We start from the raw sequence: 20,524 nt of genomic DNA, 5'->3' as shown, positions 1-20,524 counted from the left end.
AGCACACTATCCCCTCTGCTTCACCCCAGCCCCGAAAGGGAGGCAGGCAGAAGCTATAATGCCACAGTACAGCAGAGAAAGGGCGAGTGGGTCCAAGGTCAACCACGGCCCTGGGTCCTTGAAGAAGACTGCCCCACCTGTCCCACCTGCCTGAGGCTATAGGGTCTGGGGTAGGACTCTGCCAGCAGGGCCCGGTGCCCATCCACCCACAGCCTTACCCTTGCCCTCCTTGGTCTTGGCCTTGCGGATAGGTACAGGCTGGGGTGCCTGCTGGGGGCTGACAGCCAGCGGAGGGGCGATGGTGACTGTCTCCACGGCCGCGGCCACTGCTGCCGCGGCAGCCGCTGCCGAGCTGCCCTTGAAAGGGTTGTTGGCGCTGAATTCCCGCCACTTGGCACCCAGGACGGTCATCATTTTGGACATGGGGATCTTCGGGTTCTTCTTGGCAATGAGCGGCCTGTGTGAGGTGAAAGGCAGGCAGGTGAGGGCGCCACCACGGAGGGGATGAGACCCCCCCCACGAGACCCAGGCAGCCCTTCCTCTCCCGAGCCTGGGATAAGAAGCCCCGAGTTCCAGGCTGAGAAACTGGGCAGGAAGCAGGGAAGAGAACAAAGCTTTCGACAGCAGTCCAGCCCCAGACATTCCTGATTCCCTGTCTATGTGGTCGGCCATCTTCTAATGAGGTTCCCAGACCCTGTATGACCCGAGAGACCAGAAGGACGAGCCCGCAGTGAGCCACTGGGTGCCCAGCCCCAGTTCTTCCAGAGCTGAGAGAGCCCATGAGGGTATGGCCCTCGGGATTGACCGGGACCGCCATCCTGGGACTCCGGGCAAGCAAGGGAAGGCGGGACCACCGGGTAAAATGGCTCTGCCCGGTGTTGGCATCGGCCTGAAAGCACCCAGCACCCCAGGGGCCTTGGGGCTCTGTCCTCCAACTTGTCATTCCCATGGATGCCCGGCCACGGCAGCCGGCGGCGCGCCCACCTGAGGAACTGACTGAAGGCCTTGTAGTTGGTCAGTGTGTGGTAGTCGGCCTCTGAGAACAGGTACTCCACATCGTCCAGGCCCCACTCGGCCATGAGCTGCCCCGAGGACTTGGGCTCCTAGGGACACCCAGGCCAGAGGTGGGGTCAGAGCAGGGTCCTTCTAACCCGTACCCCCACCCCTGGGGCCCCGTCCCAGGAGGTCTTGGAACAGGGGCCGGGGGAAGGGGAAGGCTGTGTCTACAGTTCCTACCCACCCCCGACCCCCAGCCCGCCTGCCCCTTGATCAGAGGGAAGGGCTCAGGCGCCAGCTCATGAGGGGGGTGTGGGGTCAAGCCTGGGGGTTTAGTGGGAGGGGCGGGGGTTGGGGGAGGCTATATGCACACCCAAGGCAGGAACAGTAACAGAACTCACTCTCTGGGAGGAATATGTTCTGGAAATTTGGGCACTGGGAGGGAACAGCAGACTAAAGATGGGTTTTAAGGGGACAGATGTCCCTGAGAAGGGAGCAGGGCTGAAGGGCTGCCTGAGGCATGTCGGGAAGAAAGGAGACCGCCTCAGGACGTCGCCTGGTAGAGTCACACATGGACGCCATGAAATGACAGACCACTGCTCTCTTGCTTCCAGGGCCAGGAAGGTGTGCCCTGGCCAGGGTAGGGGCACGGGACAAATGGCCCAGCTGAAGGCAGATGCGGGAGAGGGTCCCTTGGCCACTGCTTCACTTTCCAGATGGGGCACTGAGACCCAAGGTGTGTGATTCCCTAAGGGCACACAGTGCGGCCTCAAGACAGCCAGCCCAGGGGTCCGATCTCTGGCCTAACCCGGGCCTGCGGGGCTTGGCTGGGGGGTGGAGGTGCTGGCCGTGAGCTCGGGCCCTAGAGCCAGGCTCAGATGGCAGTTCTGATCCTGGCGGTGAGAGCTGGACAAGCTACCTCGCCCCTCTATGCCTGCCTCCCACCTGCAAAACGTTCCCAGGAGGGACAAGTTAGCACAACCGCTTGGAACGGGGCCCTCGCCCCATTTTGCATTGGTCCAAGGCACCCCGCTGACCCACCCAGCCAGTCGGCACATGCCACACCCAGGCCACAGTCACCGGCCCAGGCGGGAGTCCAGTCCAGGGCGCCACTGGGTCTCCTGCGTGGACAACGATCTAGGACGCAGGCCTGCCTCCCCCGCTACCAGAGGGGGCCGGGGTGGCCAGGAAGCCCTGAGCTGCAGAGACATTCATTCTCAGCCACAAGGGTGTGTGTGGCCTGAGCCTGGCGCTGACCCCACGAAGGGCGAAAGATGTGAAAACAGGCCCTGGGTAACACCGCAAGCCGGAAGTCCCCTGGCCTCTCGACTCCTGGGCACTGACCCAACAAGCCCTATGGATGCCCGAGCCCCTCCGAGCTGGGCTGTCTCCCCCACAACAGTAGGTCACCCCAGGACGTGCGCTCAGCCTCCCTCCGTCCCAAGCACTGAGAAGCAGGCCTTCCAGCACAGTGCAACAGGGAGGCTGGGGAACCTGCTTCCTGGCCTCCTAATCTCCGGTGTGGGACCCCCTCCCATGGCTGACCTGCCCCCACGACACGTATCCATCCCTGGAGGCACCTCTGACCTTGCTCCCACAGCAGGAAGCGGAACGGCATGAGCGGGTGACATGGCTCCAGGACAACCATGGACCGTGCCCACAAGTTCACCTTTCAAGCTGTCAGCCCTCAGCTATTATCAGTCACAGATGACTCACAACACACCTGCCGACTAATGAAATCCCTCTGGGTGTCGGGACACCACGGTGCTTCCTAACTCGAGCCGTTGACAGCCACCATTTCTGCCTCACCCAACAGCCACTCCACTGATATTTACGGGGCACTTTTTTTTTTTTTTTTTTTAAACTCATGGCTAGCCCAAACTGAGTCTGGGTGCCTTAAGGGGAGAACAAAGGAAGCAGAGCGCTCTGTCCGGGGTCGCTCGCTGACCTCTCTGCCACTATCCCAGAGCAGGGGGGGCCCAGCGACCTTCCCCTCCCCGAGGAGCCCCGCAGTGGCCTCGGGGACCCGAGGGGCCGTGGCCTGGTTCACATCGGGCTGCTCGCTGACCTCTCTGCCACTATCCCAGAGCAGGGGGGCCCAGCGACCTTCCCCTCCCCGAGGAGCCCTGCAGTGGCCTCGGAGACCCGAGGGGCCGTGGCCTGGTTCACATCATTCTGCACACGCACAGAGACGCTGCTGTCCCCCAGAGAGAGCTGCAGGCCCGCCCCTGCAGCCGCCCTGACTCGCGCTCACTGGGACCCTCTCTGGGATGCCCTGGCGGCCAGAAATCCAGAGCACTCGCTGAGCGCCAAAGCTCCCCCTGCCCGAAGTGGAGCTGTCCAGCCGCTTCTTGCCGGCAGAGGCTCCGTTTGTCGGTTTATTTTCCGAGAGTGCTCCAGAGGGAGAGGCTCCGAACTGGAAGCTCAAGAAAGAACACCGCTTTCCTACTCCAGCAGGTGGAGGAGCAGAAAATTCCCGAGCAGGAGGCTACTTCTGAACGTCAGCCATCCTTACTTCAAATGTGTCCCCGGGACTTGGGGCACGGTGTTCCTCACACGCTTGTGTCCAACCTCCACGTGCAGTCGCACGTACACGCGCATGTGCACACCCACACACCCACCCGCCCCCGACAGCCATGAGGGGCGGAGGAGCGGGGAGGAAGCTCTGGCCCTTTTCGCACAGGCGCCAGAAGGCAGAAGAACCGCCTTGAAGCCGCGGCCCGTCCAGGCTGGCGGGTCCTGGTGGAGCCCAGGTCCCTGCAGCCGGGCCCCGGGGGTTACCTTCAGGCACCCGTCATCGTTATCATCCTCGTCATCATCTTTCCTCTTTCGCTTGGCTTTTTTCTCCTTCTTGTCCTTGAGTTTCTTTTTCTTCTTCTTATTAGGGGAGTAGTCACTGCCCTCACTCTCCGACTTCTCTTCCAGGTCTTCTTCATTTTCCGTCAGCTCGTCATTGCTCCCCTGGAAGAGAAAGGGGGGTGGTGACGGCAACAGGGGCCCCAAGAAAATCCAGAGTCCTGGGCAGCAGTACTGCTTTCTGGATCATTCAGCGTTCCTCTGCCCACAGCTCAGCACCAAAGCCCAGCCAGAGGGGCTGGCTCGGGGCAGCACTGGGCAAGGAAGGGCCTTGTCCCCAGTGCCGGGGCCACAGCAGATGGTGGAGCGTGCAAGGAAAGACGAGGCCTCGTGAAGCCACACTTCCCCTCCTGGGGAATCCAGGGTAGCCTGCTTGGACTGCCCTGGGGTGAGGGCTCAGGCTCTGCGTCCATCAGAATCAGGTTTCTCTGGACTTTAGGATTTAACGAGTGTTTGGTGAGAGTGCTCGGATCCAGGAATTTGGACAGGACGTGATGTCCAGAGCCAAAATACAAAGCGCACCAGCAAACGGGCGGGTGAAGAGCCAGGGGTGTGAGCCAGCACCCAACCTCTGTTGGAGCTGCATGCATCCTATGGAATTGCGTGCGTCAGGTGAAACCTGTAATTAACGGAGCACGCACATCGCAGTTTCATCTGTCCGTGGGCTCTCCAGAAGCTGCTATGGCACGAGCCCACCTTCTCCACCACCCCCACCCTGGCCGTTTCGCCTCGATATGAGACAAGGTAATTTAGGCAGCTCTTAAGCTTGGCTTCCTTGATTTAGTTTCCCCGTCTGTACAGGCAGAAAATGGCCCATTTATATGGAGATAAGGGCGTTTACAGCCAGAGCATCCCCACCAGAAAGGCACTGCCCCTCCGAGAAGGCTGTTTACTCTGAGAAAGCTGTTTACTCTCCGCCTTTCCAGATGCAAGTGCACTGGCAAAGCCCTTCCCAGCCCCCTCCTGGCCTGGGTCTGCAGGAGAGGCTGGGCACTGACGTTCCAATTACCAGCGCGGGGCTTGTCATTTTCGAGCTGGCTGTTTACTGTTTTCAAGGTGAGCAAAGAGAGGCACGGAAAAGATGAGGAGAGAACTGGAGAGGTGAAAAATGAGCTTGAGAAACAGCACGGGGGGTGGGGGTGGGGAGGCCTAAGAGAAGGTGGGGAGGGGGTCGGAAAGGAGAGGAGGAAGGAGAGCAGGTGGGAGAAGGGAAGCGGGGGGGGGGGGGGGGGGGAGCAAGGGCAGGGGTCTGTCTGGAGGCTCTTGGGAGGGCCCAACCTGATCTCTGCCCCTTCCAGGCACCCTGTAAAGAGCTAAGAGTCTTTTCCCAGGAGGAAGCCTCTTCCCAAGATACAGCTGGGAAAGGACTCCCCCACGGGCTCCCTGCACTTCCCAACTCTCTCCCACTGGGATCCCTGCTCCCAAACCTTTTATGCTCATTAAGCCGCTGAGTCAGTCTGCTGGCTGGCGGGTGCCAGACAGCAGGGCCTCTGCGCCTTTCCGGAACTGGGTGTTTCCCAGAATACTGACTCGCCATGTGCCATGCGGGGCCGAGGGGCAAAGCCGGTCCTGGCTGCTGGTGCTCCCAGGGCAGATGCCAATGCAGAGCCCTGGGACCACAGCTCCCAGCTCTGCCACAGTCCTTTGGAGAGGCAGAGTTCAGATAGGGACATCAATTTTCCCCATGGGTGTAGAGTTCAGCCAGTTGCAAGAGACCATCCTTCCAGAGACCTGAGAGACAGGCTCTACCCCAGCCCTCACCCCAGCAAAGGTAAGGATGGAAGGAGGAGGCTGCCATGGATTTCAGCACCTCGGACAGAGGCTGTGGGGCTGTGGGCCCGCTGGGGGCGGGGCATGGGGCTGGTCCCCAAGCTGCCCTGGGGTGGACCCATGACTAATACCCACTCAGGTGAGACCCGAGTGGCCTGACCGTGGGTCCTGGGGCTCCCTAGGGAGGTTGCAGGACACAGAATGCCTAGGATCACTGTCCCTCGCTAGCACAGAACTAGGCAAGTCACTGCGGCCTGACCTCAGCTTCATCATCTGTGAAAGGGGGATTCAAGAGGAACAAAGGAGAGGGTGTGAGAGGGGGCTGTAACCATTTTGAAATGGGAGAGATCCAAGCACCCATAACTCCAACTCTGCTTGGAAGCCAGAGATGCAGGCCAGATGACAGACTTGAGGACATCACTAGCCTCACCCTTCTCATTTCTGCACTTGAGGACCCGGCTAAGCCAAATGCAAAGCCAGTGTCTGCAGCTGGGTGGCAATTACAGAAGAGGCTGTTGTGGCAACACCCAAGGGTGCACGGACCTGGGCATCTGATGGGAAGCCAGCATTGCCAGGTCCAGGAGTGGCCAGCACAGCTCCAAATGTGGGGCCCAGAGGGAGCAGGCAGGAGGGAGGCAGGGAGGGAGGGAGTGGGGGAAAGCACCTCCAGCAGATTCCACTGTCTGTATGTGCCCTGGAGGCCAGGCCTGGCGCAAGGCCCCAAGCTGAGCACTGCCAGAGGGCTGGCCCAGCGTCCATTCCAGGGCTAAGTGGCACAGCAGGAGGGCCAAGATCCTCCTTGAGGAATGAGTTAGTGCTAAGGCAGGGCGCATATGCCACTCATCAGTGCCCTAGTCGCCCCCCCGGGGTGACAGCAGTGGTGGCAGGGAGAGGGGAGACTTCTCCCTCCGGGGTCTACTTGCACTGGGGAAAGTTCTGTCAGAAAGCAAGCTCTGCTTCCCCATTTCTTCCGACTCACCACCTGTTCCTTCATCCTCTCCAGGCCATGCCTTATCCCCCCAACCAAATGAAGTTCATGGCGCCTGGGCCCACCCCGACTTGCACCCCGATGTCATCCAGGCCCTCCTGCCTGCCCAGGGTGGGGCGGGGTGCTGGCTGAGGGTGGAGGTACAGGACAGGTCTTTGAAGACTGGTTTCCCACTGGCACAAGAAGCCTGTATCCACAGCCTATCTCTGCATCCAGCTGTTTGGCCCCTTCAAGACCCAGGCCTCCTGTTTCTTCCCCCAAAATCTTTCCTTGCAGAGAAACGGGCAAGAGGAAGGGCAGCAAGGGGTTCTGAAAACAATACAAAAAGGAGTGATCCATGAGCAGCACCAGCCAGTGGTGAGAAGGAAGGAGTGACCGAGAACCAGGGGTAGACCAGCCGGTTCAGTATCTTGGAACTTACAGAAGGGGTTTTGGGCCAAGCCATGTTCAGGGGAAGAGACACAGGCACGGAGGGATAATGTCCTAATAAAGCCCGGAGCCAACCTCAGCCCCAAGCCATAGTGATGTGCGAACATCAGTATGACCGTCACAGTCAGGGCTTTGACCTTGATGCTGTCCTTTGGGCTGTGGCAGCCCCAGACATAACTACAGGGGAGACACCTGGTAGTGGAAGAATCTTAGTGGACTCGGAGTCCCCATCAGAATCCATCGACTGCCTTAATAAACACCACGCCCAGGCTGTGTGTGTGAGAAGCTGGGGGTAAGTGGGAGGGCTCCCTGCCCCGACCCCCCTGGCCCCCTGAGGGCACAGCAGGCCACCAATGCAGGCCCTGGGGAGCCCAAGCAGCCAGTCCCCACCCGCCCTTCCTCTTCCCCAGCTCTGCGGATGCCTTTTATCCAGGCTTTCCATCTCCCTCTCCCTTCCTTCTGCGCCCAGCGCCCAGCGCACAACACACACGCCCCGCATCTCTCGATAAAGGAGGCATTTACACTCAAAAGGAAAGATTCAGAGAGTTGGTCATTCTCAATTTGGGGTCCTTCAAGATTGAGAGGGAAAAAGAAAGAATGAAATATGAGCCTTCCCATTCACGAGTGTTATAAACAGTTATAATTTAGCACTGAATAATTGGTTGCTATGGTAACCGCTGCAGTACAGGTTGAAATCATTTCTCCCTCCTGCGCTGGGTCTGACAAGGAGCTTCATCTACATATGCTCAGGTTCTGGCCGCAGCCCGGTTGTTTTATGTAAATCAGGATCCATGACTTGCTGCCTGTCCCCACCCCCCACCCCTGGCCAAAAAAAAAACCCGCCGCCCCTCTTCTGCCTCCACCCACTGCCTTATCTTGGAGCCACCAGGTTGGAGATGACGAGGAGCACAGGCTGAAATCCCCCTCCCCGTGTCCTGGGGACCCAGGCAAGCGGGTGGATGGGTGGGGGGCACATGGCCGCCAAGACACTGCTCTCTGGCTGCTGCACCCTGCTCTGGACTCTAGGATCTGACAGCCGGCCGAGCCAGGCTCTCAGGAGTACCGGGGAGGGGGCAGCAATGACCTAAGGGTCACCTTGGGGGCCTGCCAGGCAGCGGCTGGTCATGCACAGGCCTCCCATCCACCCGGCCCTCCGCCCCTTTTGAGAAGCAGAAGGAAGGAGAGAGGGTGAGGAAGTGAGGGGTGGGAAGGGGGGTGGGAAATGAGGCTGAAGGAGAAGGAGAGGTGGAGAAAAGGGAGAGGGAGGGAGAGAGAGGGTGAGGCAGAGGCCAAGCTCAGGCCTAAACAGCGGAGGGAGACGGAGACCGGCCTGGACAAACGCAAACATATGAAAGCGGGTCCAGAGGAAGAAGGGAGGGCGAGACCCGAGGGAGCGGCAGTGGGTATGGGGGAGGCAAGCGCCAGCCTTCCCAGGCTCTGAAGGCCCCTCGCCCTTCCAGCTGCTGAACTACCCCCCCAGCCCTGCCCCGGCCTCACCACTGCAAAGACACTGCCCACCTCCAGCCTCCTTCCTGGCCTGCGGTTGGGGGAGGGGGCGGTTCCTGCTGCACCCTGTGCCCAGGAGGGAGAGAGAGAATTCAGCCCTGCCTGGGGCACCTCTGGTGGTCCTTCATCTGTACTTGGGGACCGGGCAGACTCAACCTAAAAGCCTGCGGCCAAGGAACAGAGAGCATCGGGCCTCCCACCCAGGTATGCTGCCCATGAAAGCAGCTGGGGGAGGGGGGGGGCGGGCGGGCATGTGCAGGAAGCACGAGGCCCCAGGATCCTAGATTCCACCTCCCCGGACATCGTCCACAGAGCCTCAGGTCTTGTGGGGTGAGAGCAGTGGCCGCGGCCAGGATGGGGGTCGGTCCCTGCATCCCGGCGTCCTACCAGCCCCAAACCACCAGTGCTCTGGGACATACAGACCACGACCCTGGATCATCCCATTTATGAGGACAGGGCATTTCAGACCCGGCCTGTGAAGCTCTGTACACACTGCTTTTGGTGCCTCGCACTCAAGTCCAGCTCTCAGGACACCGCCCTGGAAGGTTCTCCGCAGGCCCAGGCAGAGCAGCCAAGACCCCATTGGGGCCCTGACCCACCCCCAGCCACCCCGACCCCAGCAGGACCACCCACCCACGCACCTCCTTCTTCTTCCGTTTCCCTTTGGACCTGTTCTCCTTGAGCTTCTTGGATTTCTTCTTCTTGGGAAGGCCCACAGGCTCCTCAGGGAAGCAGTCATCGAAGCCCCCAAGACCATCTTCTTCTTCTGGAGGAGTAAGAAGTAGGAGGGGGTTACTCCGCCTCTTCCCTCAAGGTGGCCCCCAGGGACGCAGAGGAAGAGGCAGGGCCCAGTGAGACGGGCAGCTCCACAGGCACCCACCTGCCGGGTCGGGTCACGGCCACCTGCCAGGTCACGGCCACCGGCCTCCCCAGCACCCACCCCTTCCCTGCAGACCTTGCCCCTGCCCCAGGCTCCTCCCAAGACCTCAGAGCCACCACCCCACACCTGGTGCATGGAGTCCCAGGCCTCAGGCAGGCTGTGCCCCATGTCCCCACTTCTCCAGACCTCTCCTCCCCTCACTGTAAAATGGGACCGTAAAGAACACCCCCCCCCCGATAGAACCCCGCCCCGATAGGAGAGAACAGTGTTCTGAGCACAAGTGAGTGATTAATCATGAGTCCTCGTTGACACGACCCCCTCCAGGGCAGAAGCAGCCCCAGAGAATCACAAACCCCCTCCAGCTGGCCCCGGGGAGGAGTCGGGGCCTACCTGCGCCCTCCAGAGGCCCACAGTGTGGCCAGGAGACGGCTTGTGAATGCTGGATGGTGGGGACGCACGGGTCACATCACCCCAGGACCACGTGAAGCCACACAACAAGTGTCCGGAGTTGGGAGGGAGACCAACAAGGAGGAAGCCAGAACCCTCCCTTGATGAGGCTCGAAGACCACATCGCGTCTCCCGCCCGAACCGGCACGCGCACCCCCACGCGGTGCACACACCCCCAGTCACACATGCAGGATGCCAAGCACATTCCGGCTGGGCACCCAGGAAGACGTGAAATTCCACAGAGAGATGCTGCATCCGCCACACGTGGGCTTTCCACAAGCGGCCACGCTTCCCTCCCTCCCTCCCTCCCTCCCTCGTGAATTTAAAAGGCCAAGAGGGGAGCAGGACAGGTGTGTGCTCAGCGGGATATCTTTGAAGAAGCAGCTGGCTTCCAGCTTCATGCCACCCCTCCATCCCCACCCCTGCCAAAAAGGAGAGGGCTTGACGTGTGGCCCCAGGGCCTCACTCCCACCCAGGAGATCAGCAGTGAGAAAAGGGCAGCGAGCCCCAAGTCCCCAGTTGGGGGGACGGAGAGTCAGACGTGGGCCATGAAGGGGACAGTGGCGAGGGTCCTCTTGGGAGCAAACAGCGACAAGAAACGAACCCCCCAGAGTAGAGATACATCCAGAAGGAAGCCACGGAGTGTCCAGAGTCCACAAAAGGGGTGCTGCATGCCAGCCCGGGGGCCTGACCACCCCCAGTCAGGCTCTCCTACCCGCCCCCCTACCGCCAAGTGTGCCCAGGGGAGCAAAGAGAAGAGCCCCCCGGGATTCTGGCCGTGCGGGGGCAGGGGCAGGACACACCACAGGGGATCTCAGCCAGGGCGGGTCTGCCACCCCGTGACCCCGAGGAAGGTGCCCAGGGGACTCTCATCGGGAAAGACGATAGGGTGTCCCCACTGAAATAAGTTAATAGAAACAGAGCTCGCACCCACCCGGCCCAGGAAGCCTGGACCGCTTGGCGTGGCGTTTGACCCCAGCAGCTGCTCGACATCAGATGCTCAGACACGCGTGTGCACACCCAGGACACACCCACATCCGGCCTCCTGTCCTCCACACAGGTCTCCCTTCACCCCCTGCCTGGGACCCCAGTCCCCCAGAGTCCCCAGGGTCGTGTGGGTGCGGCTAGAGGGCACTGGTGACTCCAGTGGCCAAGCGGACGCCCTCCCACCCCGGTGCCCTACAGGACCCATTCCCACACGCACCACCTCCCCACCAGGGGCAAGTGGGGGTTGCACCACTGTCTGGGCACCCGTCTGCCCCAAGGCCCCCCTCTGGGGTGGCCGGGGCCCCTGGAGTCCGCGGGGATAGGCAGCAGGGCAGGCCTGAGTCCTAGAGCCCTTCCCATCCCGCTGGGCAAACACGGGCGTGCAGAGAGGCAGACTCCAGGCAGGACCTCAAGCTGCTGCTCGTGGTCACCGTGCCAGCCGCCCCCGAGGGCCAGCTCAGTGGTCCTGGCTGGCACAGGGGGGGCATAGCTGCCGGGCCTTTGGCCGGGGCCATGGCACACAGGGGAGAGCAGCAGGGGGGCCAGCCCAGGGCTGGGTTTGATGTGGGCCAGGTCTTGAGTGGAGCCAGGCCGAGGCAAGGCTGCACAAGCTGACCCTGTCCCGTTTTGTCCCTCTTAGCCCTGGCAAGGGAGGGGCAGGGATTTTTCAGACCGCTTGAAAACGCGCACGGGGACCCCCAGAGGCGTCCTGAAGTGGGGGGTCTGGAGGTAGTGACACAGCTGTCCGTCGACACCTGCCCACCCCCACCTGCCCCCACCTCCTCTGGAGCCGCGGGGAGACTGCCTGGGCAGAGCCACCCCTGCACCCTTGCAGTGCCCAGCGCCAGTTATGTAACAGGCTCAGGCTGATGCAATCGGGAGGGGCTCTCTCTCCCTCCTGCCACCTCCCTGAGTCCCCTGTTCCCTCAGCAGGGTGGTCCCCAGCCCGGGAGGCCAGCTCAGCACACAGTCACCGACTGGCCAAGTGGCCAGCAGAGCAGACAAGGGGATGAACAGGTGTCTGCGGGAGGTTATCTGCCCGGGGCGGAGGGCAGGGGGTCGGGGGATGCCCCACACTCCAGCCCTAATCCACGCCCAGAATGAGCCTCAGAGGACAGGGCCCCAGACCCTCTGCCCATGGACAGAGCCCCTCCTCCACTCCCAGAAGACCTCACGGCCCAGGGCCATCTGCCTGATTAAACCCCTCCTCCAGGAAGGTTCCAGAGCTGGAACACCAGGATCAGGACCCCGCCCTGCCCACCCCCATCTCTGACAGACCCTTCCTCTCCCTGCACAGATTCTGGTAGCCCTGAGGACACCCCAGGGCTGAGCTCTGTGACGTTCCCCGCCAACACCTCATGACTCCCCAGCACCCCGATCTCACCCCGGCCTCATCTCCCCGCCCTCCTTCTTCTGCAACATCAGGAGAGCTTCCGAAAGCCAGACCCTCCGAGTTATATCCAAGCACCCTTTCCTGGGCCCGTCTGCTGCTCCCCGAGCCCCCAGCCTTGTACCCTCCTCGGGGGGGATCCCACTCGCCCTGGGGTGAGGGTCCAGGAAAGACCAGCCCCAGGACTCCGTGCCCCGCCAGCTCCTGGCCCTTCCTGGCAGCCCCCACAGCCCTCTGGCCCCGCCGGGCTGTGCCCTCCCGCACCAGCCCTGCCCCTCCAGGGCCGAGGCTCCATCGATCCAACTTGGGCTATAATTAGGACCCATTAGCCTTGTTATCTCTGCTACCTCCTGAGCTTCCAGGTCGGGAGCAGGCTGGGGGGCAGGGGAGGGGGTGTGAGGGGGATGCTGCTCCAGAGACAGAGAGACGGAGACAGGCAGTGGGGTGGAGACAGCGGGGCAAAGAGAGGTAAGTCTGCTGCTTTTTCCTAAGCTCACCCGCAGTCCTCTCACCAGTTCCCTGGGCACATGCTCCGGTGCCCCCCAGGCTGCCCTCACTGAGCCCTTTAAGGCTGCAGCCCAGCCAAGCTGGGTGGGCCATTCTCGGGGGTAACCCGGCATAACAGTGCAAGTAACTACGTGTCACCTGGTGCCACCTGCACTGGGCTTGAAGAAGGTCACGTGTGCTAATTTGAACCAATTTGTCTACTCCACACAGGAACCCTGAGAGATGGTACTATCATTACCCCCGTTTGCAGATGAGGACACTGAGGCTCAGAGATCTCACGACTTACCCACATAGCTTCACAGCCAGCAGGTGGTAGAGCCAGGAAGGAACTCAGACGGGTGTCTCCCACCACCATGCGTGGTCCTCACCCCGGCCCCTCTCCGGGCACCGGAGCCTCCCCCAACCCCCCACCCCCACTCCAGAATTCAGACTTACCTCATATTTATTTAGCAAGGCCTTTGTGCCGAGCTCGGGCCTCACCCTGGGACCAAGGTGACTCAGATCACCCCTTGGTCTGGAAGGTCCCACAGGGTCCCTCAGGGTCCCACAGGGTCAGAGCTGGTCCACACGCTCACCACCCCCCCCCCCCCCCCACCGAGCGGGTTATGCTTTGCCCAGCTCCTGCCCCCTCCTCTGGGCAAGAACGCAGCCCCCCGGGGAGCTTTGCAAATGCAAGGTGATCAGATTATGGAGGGAAAAGTTAGGTCATCTGATCTGAGGATGGTCGAAGGATTCGGGGCCCAAGCCGGGTGCAGGGACAAAAGCTCCACTGCCAGGGTCCAGAAAGGCAGGCAAATCTGCCAGCGATGGGGACCCAGCTCAACGTCCACCATCGTCTCTGGGTCTTGGGGAGGAGGCTCCTTCTGTTCTCCATCCCCAACCCACCACCAGGCAGGGGACAAGAGCTGGTGGCCAGGGGAGTGTAGGCTTCCAGCTACCACCCCTTCCTGGCAGGTTGCCCCCAATCCCTTTCCAGATGAACCTACTTCTTCATCCTTAGATGGGCCTCACGGTGCCGTTCTCATGGGGTGGAGACTTAGACGTCGTGAGACAGAGTGAGTGCTCAGTGACAGCAGGCGGAGCCCGGGGCCCCAAAGCGGGTGGCAGAGAGCGGGTCTCCAGTTTGGGCATTGCCAAGCCAGGGGTTCCCAAGGCCACTCTGAGGCTAGCCAAGGGACAGGGCACCAAGACCAAGGTTCCCATCAGTCTTTGGAGCACCCCCACACCACAGGCCCTCTGCTGATAATGGGGAGGAGGTCAGTACTCCTGTCCAAGAGAGGATTGATAATTTATTTATGACCTTTACCAAAACCCAGACATCACCTCACTGGCATCTCATCAAAGAGAGTGTCAGTTCTGAGCACTCTGGGCAGGCAAGCAGGGGGAAGAGGTGAAGCTTTTACCCTAAGGGACTGGGGACAGGAAGAGATCAAAGAAGAGAGGACAGGGACCCAGGGCAAGCAGGGACAGGACCCCATGCAAAGCCAGAGCACAGGCAGGTAGGAGGAAAGAGAGACAAGGAGGGAGAGGATAGAGAGACGCACCTGAGGGTCAGGGACAGACACGGACAAAACAGGGAAAGAGAGGGATAGCCAGAGAGAGAGAGAAACAGGGGCAAGCACTCAGAGAAGACAGTGAGACAGACATGGGGACAGAGTGGGAAAAAGAGACAGGGAGAGAGAAATAAGGACAGAGCCAAAGGCAAGGCAGAAAGTCTCAAAAGTTGTACCTGCAAAAGTCCCAGAAAGTTAGATACCACATACTGTGTTCGGAGAAGATATTCAATAAATCTATGTTGGGGAGGCAGATGGATGGATGAAGGATGGACAAGCTGATGGATTGCGGATGGATGGATGGATGGATGGATGGATGGATGGATGGAGAATGGGTAGGATGGATGGATGAATAGATGGTGGATGGTGGATGGACGGATGGAGAGTGGGTAGGATGGATGGATGGCTAGATGATGGATGGACAGACGGATTGATGGATGGGCAGATGATGGCTGGATGGACAGATGAATGGATGGTGGATGGAGAATAGATAGGATGGATGGATGGATAATGGAAGGATGGATGGATGGATGGATGGATGGTAGGTGGTGGATGGAGAGTGGCTAGGATGGATGGATGGTAGGTGGTGGATGGAGAGTGGCTAGGATGGATGGATAATGTGGGCAGGATGGCTGGCTGGTGAGTGGTGGTTGTACGGCTGGTGGTTGTTGGCTGGTTTCATGGTTGGATAAACAGATGCTCGGTGGGAAAGTGCACACATGGGTGGGTGGATTAATAGGAGGGCTGCTGACTGAATAAACGGACGAAATGATAGACAATTCGGAAGGAAGTGACTATCTCACAGGCCAAGGCACTGGGCAAAGCACGCTGGTCATTTTCCCTCCCTCCCCCCAGCAAATGGTATTACATACAGGCTCCGTGGAGCCCCCAAAACCCACATGTCCCCAGGGGAGGTGCAGTAAGCTAGGAAAGTATGAACCTTGGGAATCATGGCCATCACTCCTTCCTGGATCCTGGGCTCCAAGAAGCCTAAGATGCTCACATGACTGGGGTCAGCCCTGTGGGCATGGGGACATGGGCCAGTCAAGTGTCTTTGCGGCCAGAGTGGTCACACTGTTTGGCCAGCAGAGAGGCTGGGCTCACCAGCCCTGAGAAACCCACCCCTCCGGCTGTAAGTGATTGACTGGGGTTGAGCAGGCTGGGAACTTTAGAGGAAAAGGCCAGGGGCATCGAGCCACTCCCTCTCTCCCTCCAGCCCCACCATGGCCTCACACTCCCAGCCCTCCTGCAGCCCAGGCCCCCGGGCCCCCCCCCCAGCTTACTAGATGAGGGTGCAAGTCTCAGAAGCATTTCCTCGGGGAAGGTAGGTCAACTGCCCCCCTTTGGATGGTGCCAATTACAGTGGTGACAGTTTATGGGGCACCTATTATGTGCTGGGCACTGTGACCTAAATGTTCCACGTGCACTGTCTCACTAGCCCTCACAATAACCCTCTATGAGGTAGCTAGTGCCATATCCCCATTCCACAAGTGGGGACACCGAGGCACAGGGGCTGGGGAGTTTGCCCAGGGTCAGTCAGCTAACAAGCAGAGGCAGGCTGCACCTGACCCTTGAGCCCTCCGCTCTCCCGGCAGAATGTGGCAGCCGCCAGGGCCCAAGCCAGAAAGGCAGGGACCCGCCCCGCCTCCTCCTGGACACAGGCTCGCCCACCTGCCTCGGTGCCAGAGCACTGGTGGCGCAGAGCCCTGTGTGGGAAACAAGAACATGGCTGAGGGGGAGGGGAAGGTGAGGCACAATGGAAAGAAAGATTTGACAAGAGACGCGTCCAACCGCTGCAGATTTGAAAAATTAGCGTGACTGCGCCCCACACACTGGCTCCTCCCCGCAAAAGCTGTGATGTTTTGGAAGCAGCTGGCCCTAGGTCCGAGCGGGTCACAACCATGAGCCCAGGCCGAGGGCCACGGGGCAGCTGTAATGGAGGGCTAGGGGGCCAACTGGCTGGCACTTCAGGAGAGACGCGAGGCCCGGGCTGAAGCCGACGCCGTGTCCAGAGGCCAGGCGTGAGCTAGGGACTCCCAGCCCTCAGACGCCGAGACCACAAGCATCTCTTGAGCACCCAGGGTGCCAGATGCCAAGCACGGCAGGTGATCAAAGGAGTCGCCCTCGAGACGGGGAGCCCACTGACACAGAAGTAACCTGGTGCGGCCAAGAAAATAAAGCATTAAAATTAAAAATAAAATTAAAATAAAATGGCCCCTGAGAGGGACAGGGGTGGGGCCGCGCTTGGGCCAGGCCCAAGGAGGGCCTCCCCGCGGAGACATGTGCGCGTCCTGGGACTGACGTGTCAGCAAGGAGGCCGCCATGAGCAGAGAAAAGAGCAGGTCAGACAGAGGTCACAGCCAGTACTCAAGGGCAGGACAGAGTCTGGAGTTGGAGGTGGCGTTCCAGAAGCATCCAGCAGCCCAGTGTGGCTGCGGCTGGGGAATGAGGGGGGAGACGAAGGTGGTATAGACCAGGAGCACATTGATCTACCCAAGCAGCGGGAGTCTGGGTCTGATCTGTGCTTACAAAGGTGACCCTGGCTGCTGAGGGGAGGGCGGTCAGGGAGGACTGCTTAGGAGGCTACGAAGTGGACCAGGACGGTGCCTGGGGCCAGGGACACAGAGAGGGAGCTGGGAGCTTGGGAAGGCTCAGGGCATCACGTCTTGCAGAAAGACGGGGCTGCAATCCCCAGGCCAGAGGGGCCCAGAGCAGGACCTCTTCCGGGCCCCTGGGGACCACCTCACCCCTCCACCTCGCCCTGCCCCAGAGCAATGGGCACAAGCAGGGAGAACAGGTGGTGGGCAGGGGACTCTGACAGGGACCCAACCCCTCTGGCCCAAACAGAGTGAAGCAGGAGCCCATCAACCCTCCCCATGCTCTGAGCCCTAACACAACCAGGGAGAGGCAGAGAATGGGGGGAAAGGGAACAGGGGACCCCCCATCAGGGGTTCCGTGAAGTCCTGGAAATAAACCTGTTGGTGCAAGTTCAGCTGTCCACTGCCCCATCAGTGCCACAAAGGGGCCCCGCCCCAAGCACCACTGGGAATTACTGAGGAGGACAGCTTAGGGAGGAGCCCGCCTCCCGGGGAGAAAGCAGCCATGGGGTTTCAGTGCCTGTGCTGGGCCTCTGTGTTCCCTCCCAGAAAATGGGCCTAATTCCTTGCACCCAGGGGCAAAACAATGATTGTCCAAGCAGCCCCACCCGTAAGGGGCCACCTCACCCCCACTCCCCTAAGGCTGGCAGGCCCTTCGCAAACTTGGCCGGCGGTCTGAAAGGCGGAGTGAGGCCAGGCTCCCTTAGGGGCCCAGTCTGTGTTAAAGCAAGCCAACAAGTGGGGGGGTGGGGAGGAGGCCCCCCAGTGGGCGGGGCCACCTGGTGGGAATCCCCTCTCCAGGAAGCCTCCTAGCACCCGGGGGAGCTGCTGCTTGCAGGGCCCTCCCCTTCCCGCCCCCTGCACACAAGAGTCGGGGGACCCGACGACGACGTGTAGAATGTCCCATCCGCCCTCCCTGCAAGGCACTGTTGGGGCCAGACAGCACACTCCTGGGCTCGGGAGGGCCCCTGAGCCTCCCCCAAGTCTCTCAGGAGCCCAGAAAGGGCCATGGGCTTGGCGCCGGGCAGCTGAGAAGAGTCCACCAAAAGGGAGAGAGGGAGGGAGGCTGGCTGACAGGGTGAGGCCCTGCCCAGCTGTGCCAGGGGGAGAACCGTCCCAAACAAACGGTGAGCAGTTAACTAAAGGACGATCCAGCAAGGTTACCCCGGACGCACAAGCCCTGCTCATGCTGAACCCTGAGAGGGGCCCGCCAGGGCTGGGGCGGCGGCCCTGGGCTTCAGGCCCGTGGCCAAAGCTGGATGGGCTGGAGGCGCCGGCGGCCCGGGCAAAGTGTTAGGAGCGACGGCCCCAGCACCCCACGGCCGGGAAAGGGGAGCGGCAGTCAGTGCCCGAGCGCCCCGGCCCGGAGCCCTCGCGGGCCCGGGGGGTAGGGGAAGCCCGCCCCAGCCAAGGCGCTCGCCGGGTCCCCCAGCACGGCCGGTCCTCGAGCCGCTCCGGGCCCCACCCAGCGCGCCCCGGGGAGGGAGGGGGCCGAGGCGGGTGGCGGCCGGGTCCCGCCTGCCCCCGCGAGGCCAGAGGCGCGCGGCGCGGGTCCACAGCGCGGGGTGCGCGGCGCCGGGCGCCGAGCGCGATTCCCGCCCCCTTCAAGGGCACGCGGGGCTGAGCCGGCGGCGCCGCGCCCCCTCCCCGCCCGGGGGCGCCCAACGCAGCCCCCCGCGCTCCTCCGCCCGCGCCCGGTCCGCGCCGCGGCCCGGGAGCCCCCGACCGCACCCCGCCCTTGGCCCGCCCGCGCGCCGCGCCCCGGCGCTCGCCCGGCCCCGCGCCCTTGGCCGCGCGGCGCCAGCAGGGCGGGAGCGCAGTCCCGCGGCCCGGGCTCCCCTCCTGCGCGCCGCCGGTCCGGCCCCGGGCCCCCGCCGGGCCCCGCGCCCCGCGCCGCCCGGCCCCGGGCGCAGCCGGCACCCCGCTCACCTGACATCTCGTCCTCGTTCTCCATCTCGTCCGCGAACAGCCGCGGCAGCTCCTCCTCGGTGCCCAGCGGGCCCCGCATGCCCGGCGCGGGGGGGAGGGGAGGTGGGCGCCCCCCCTCCCGCCGGGCGCGGTGCCAGCCTTAACCCGTGCGCGGCCGGACGGGCGCGCGCGGCGGGCGAGGCGGCCTCGGCGAGAAGATGGCGGCCGCCTGCCCCCCCACCCCCCCAAACCTCCACCCCCCCGTCTCGACCCCCTTCCTCTCGGCCGCCCTCGCCCCGCTCCCCGCAAAGCCCGGGCCGCTCCGCCCACCGCGCCCCGCAGCCCGAGTCCCGCAGCCGGCCGAGGGTGGCGGCGGCAGCGCCGGCGGCACGGCGGGGGGGCGGCACACATGCCCGGATTGTGACGTCCAGTCTGTTGCTGTGGCAACCCCATCCCATCGTTCCGGCAGCGCGACTAGTTAACAGCCGAGAACAAGTTGGGGGGACTAGTCCTGAGCCCCGGGTGCAGGGGGGCGCACCCGGCGCTCCGGCAGGGGGAGCCGTCGAGGCGCCCGCGCGCCCAGGGACCCGACGGCCGAGCGGGCCGCGGCGACTCGGGCGAGCCGGGCCCGTTGGGAGGCGGGGAACTCGCCCCCGCGCACCCCTGGAAGATCCGCCACCACCGTCGCCGCCGCCCGGGACGGCGCCCTGCCCCCCCCCCCCCCCCCCGAGTCCCCAAGGGCGCAGGGGAGGGGTGCCCTGGGCGGCGAGCGTCGAGCTCCCGCACTTCCACTCACATGCACCGAGAACCTGGCTCGGCCCTTTGGAAGGAAGATCGGAAGAAAAATGTGTTCCGCACTTGGGGAAGGGTCGCTCTGGAGACCGGGTGCGATTCCTCCAGAAAAATGCATGCAGGCTGGCTCCTCCCTCACCCCATGGCACCACGCTCCCACCGCCCACGTGCCCTCTTCCAAAACGCCCCTCCAGGCGAGGTCCGGTCTAAACACCTCCAGAGCCCCTGGGGGTGGTGCGGATCTTCGTTGTCTGTGCCCAAAACTCCCGCTCAGAAGCGACACCTGTCGCTGGGCGGTAAGGAGGCGCCGCCAACAGCCCTCAGTTAAAGGTGAACATGAAGGCCGAAGCCCTTGGGAGCAAGGCTGGAATTTTAAACGAGCGCGGCCAGTCTGGGCTGCCGGAGGTGTAAAAGCTACTCAGAGAAGGCCAAAGTTGCAGCAGCCCTTGGGATGGTCAGTTCTCTAACCCTAGAAGAGCCAGTAGAGGGAGGGTACCCTTGTCTCGCTGCCTCAGTCCAGACACGTTTGGGGGAACCCACTGGAAACCCATGTGGCTGCCAGGGACCCACAGGATCTGCCCGGCTTGGGAAGCAAGAGAGAGGGGTAGTGTTGTCTCCTCTCTCGCACCAACCCCTCTGGCCTTGGCTGAACACCTGCCCCGTCCTGGCAGGGATTGACCAGTAACCCTTGGCACGCTGGCATTAACAAAAGGGCTCTTTTTCCTGGGGCCTTTGGGGAACCAGGAAAGTTGTGACTGCCTGGTGAGGGCACCCCATGCAAAACCTCTCGGCGGGGGGGCCACAGCCCAAGCCATGAATCCAAGCTGTGACCAGAAGGCGATGGATGGCCCGGGGGAGTTGGAAAAATGTGTAGGCAATTTTTCCTCCCCCTTCCGATCCAAATGAATTGGGAGCAAG

The 20,524-nt window shown here is 62.2% G+C and overlaps 2 protein-coding genes across 4 annotated transcripts in view; one reads left to right on the top strand and one right to left on the bottom strand.

Annotated features, from left to right (window-relative positions):
- The window catches only part of CHD5 (chromodomain helicase DNA binding protein 5), a 59,584-nt gene extending 40,529 nt beyond the window's left edge, over positions 1-19,055 (bottom strand). For 2 of the 3 annotated variants that reach the window (XM_053899040.1, XM_053899039.1), the window contains exons 1-5: positions 18,836-19,055; positions 9,187-9,311; positions 3,778-3,957; positions 985-1,103; positions 219-457 (exon numbers count right to left, since the gene is read on the bottom strand). In XM_053899040.1, coding sequence (XP_053755015.1) covers positions 219-457; positions 985-1,103; positions 3,778-3,957; positions 9,187-9,311; positions 18,836-18,914 — 742 coding nt within the window. In that variant the 5' untranslated portion in view covers positions 18,915-19,055. Of the gene's footprint in view, positions 1-218; positions 458-984; positions 1,104-3,777; positions 3,958-9,186; positions 9,312-15,592; positions 15,674-18,835 lie in introns of those variants that run through there. The other variant, XM_053899041.1, reaches the window with a different exon arrangement.
- The window catches only part of ESPN (espin), a 248,474-nt gene that overhangs the window by 4,633 nt on the left and 223,317 nt on the right, over positions 1-20,524 (top strand). The window lies entirely within an intron of this gene.

The sequence above is a fragment of the Panthera pardus genome, unplaced genomic scaffold (assembly GCF_024362965.1).
Source record: "Panthera pardus isolate Hobbes unplaced genomic scaffold, ASM2436296v1 HiC_scaffold_11, whole genome shotgun sequence".
Taxonomy (NCBI): Eukaryota; Metazoa; Chordata; class Mammalia; order Carnivora; family Felidae; genus Panthera; species Panthera pardus.
This window is presented reverse-complemented; position numbering and strand designations above follow the sequence as displayed.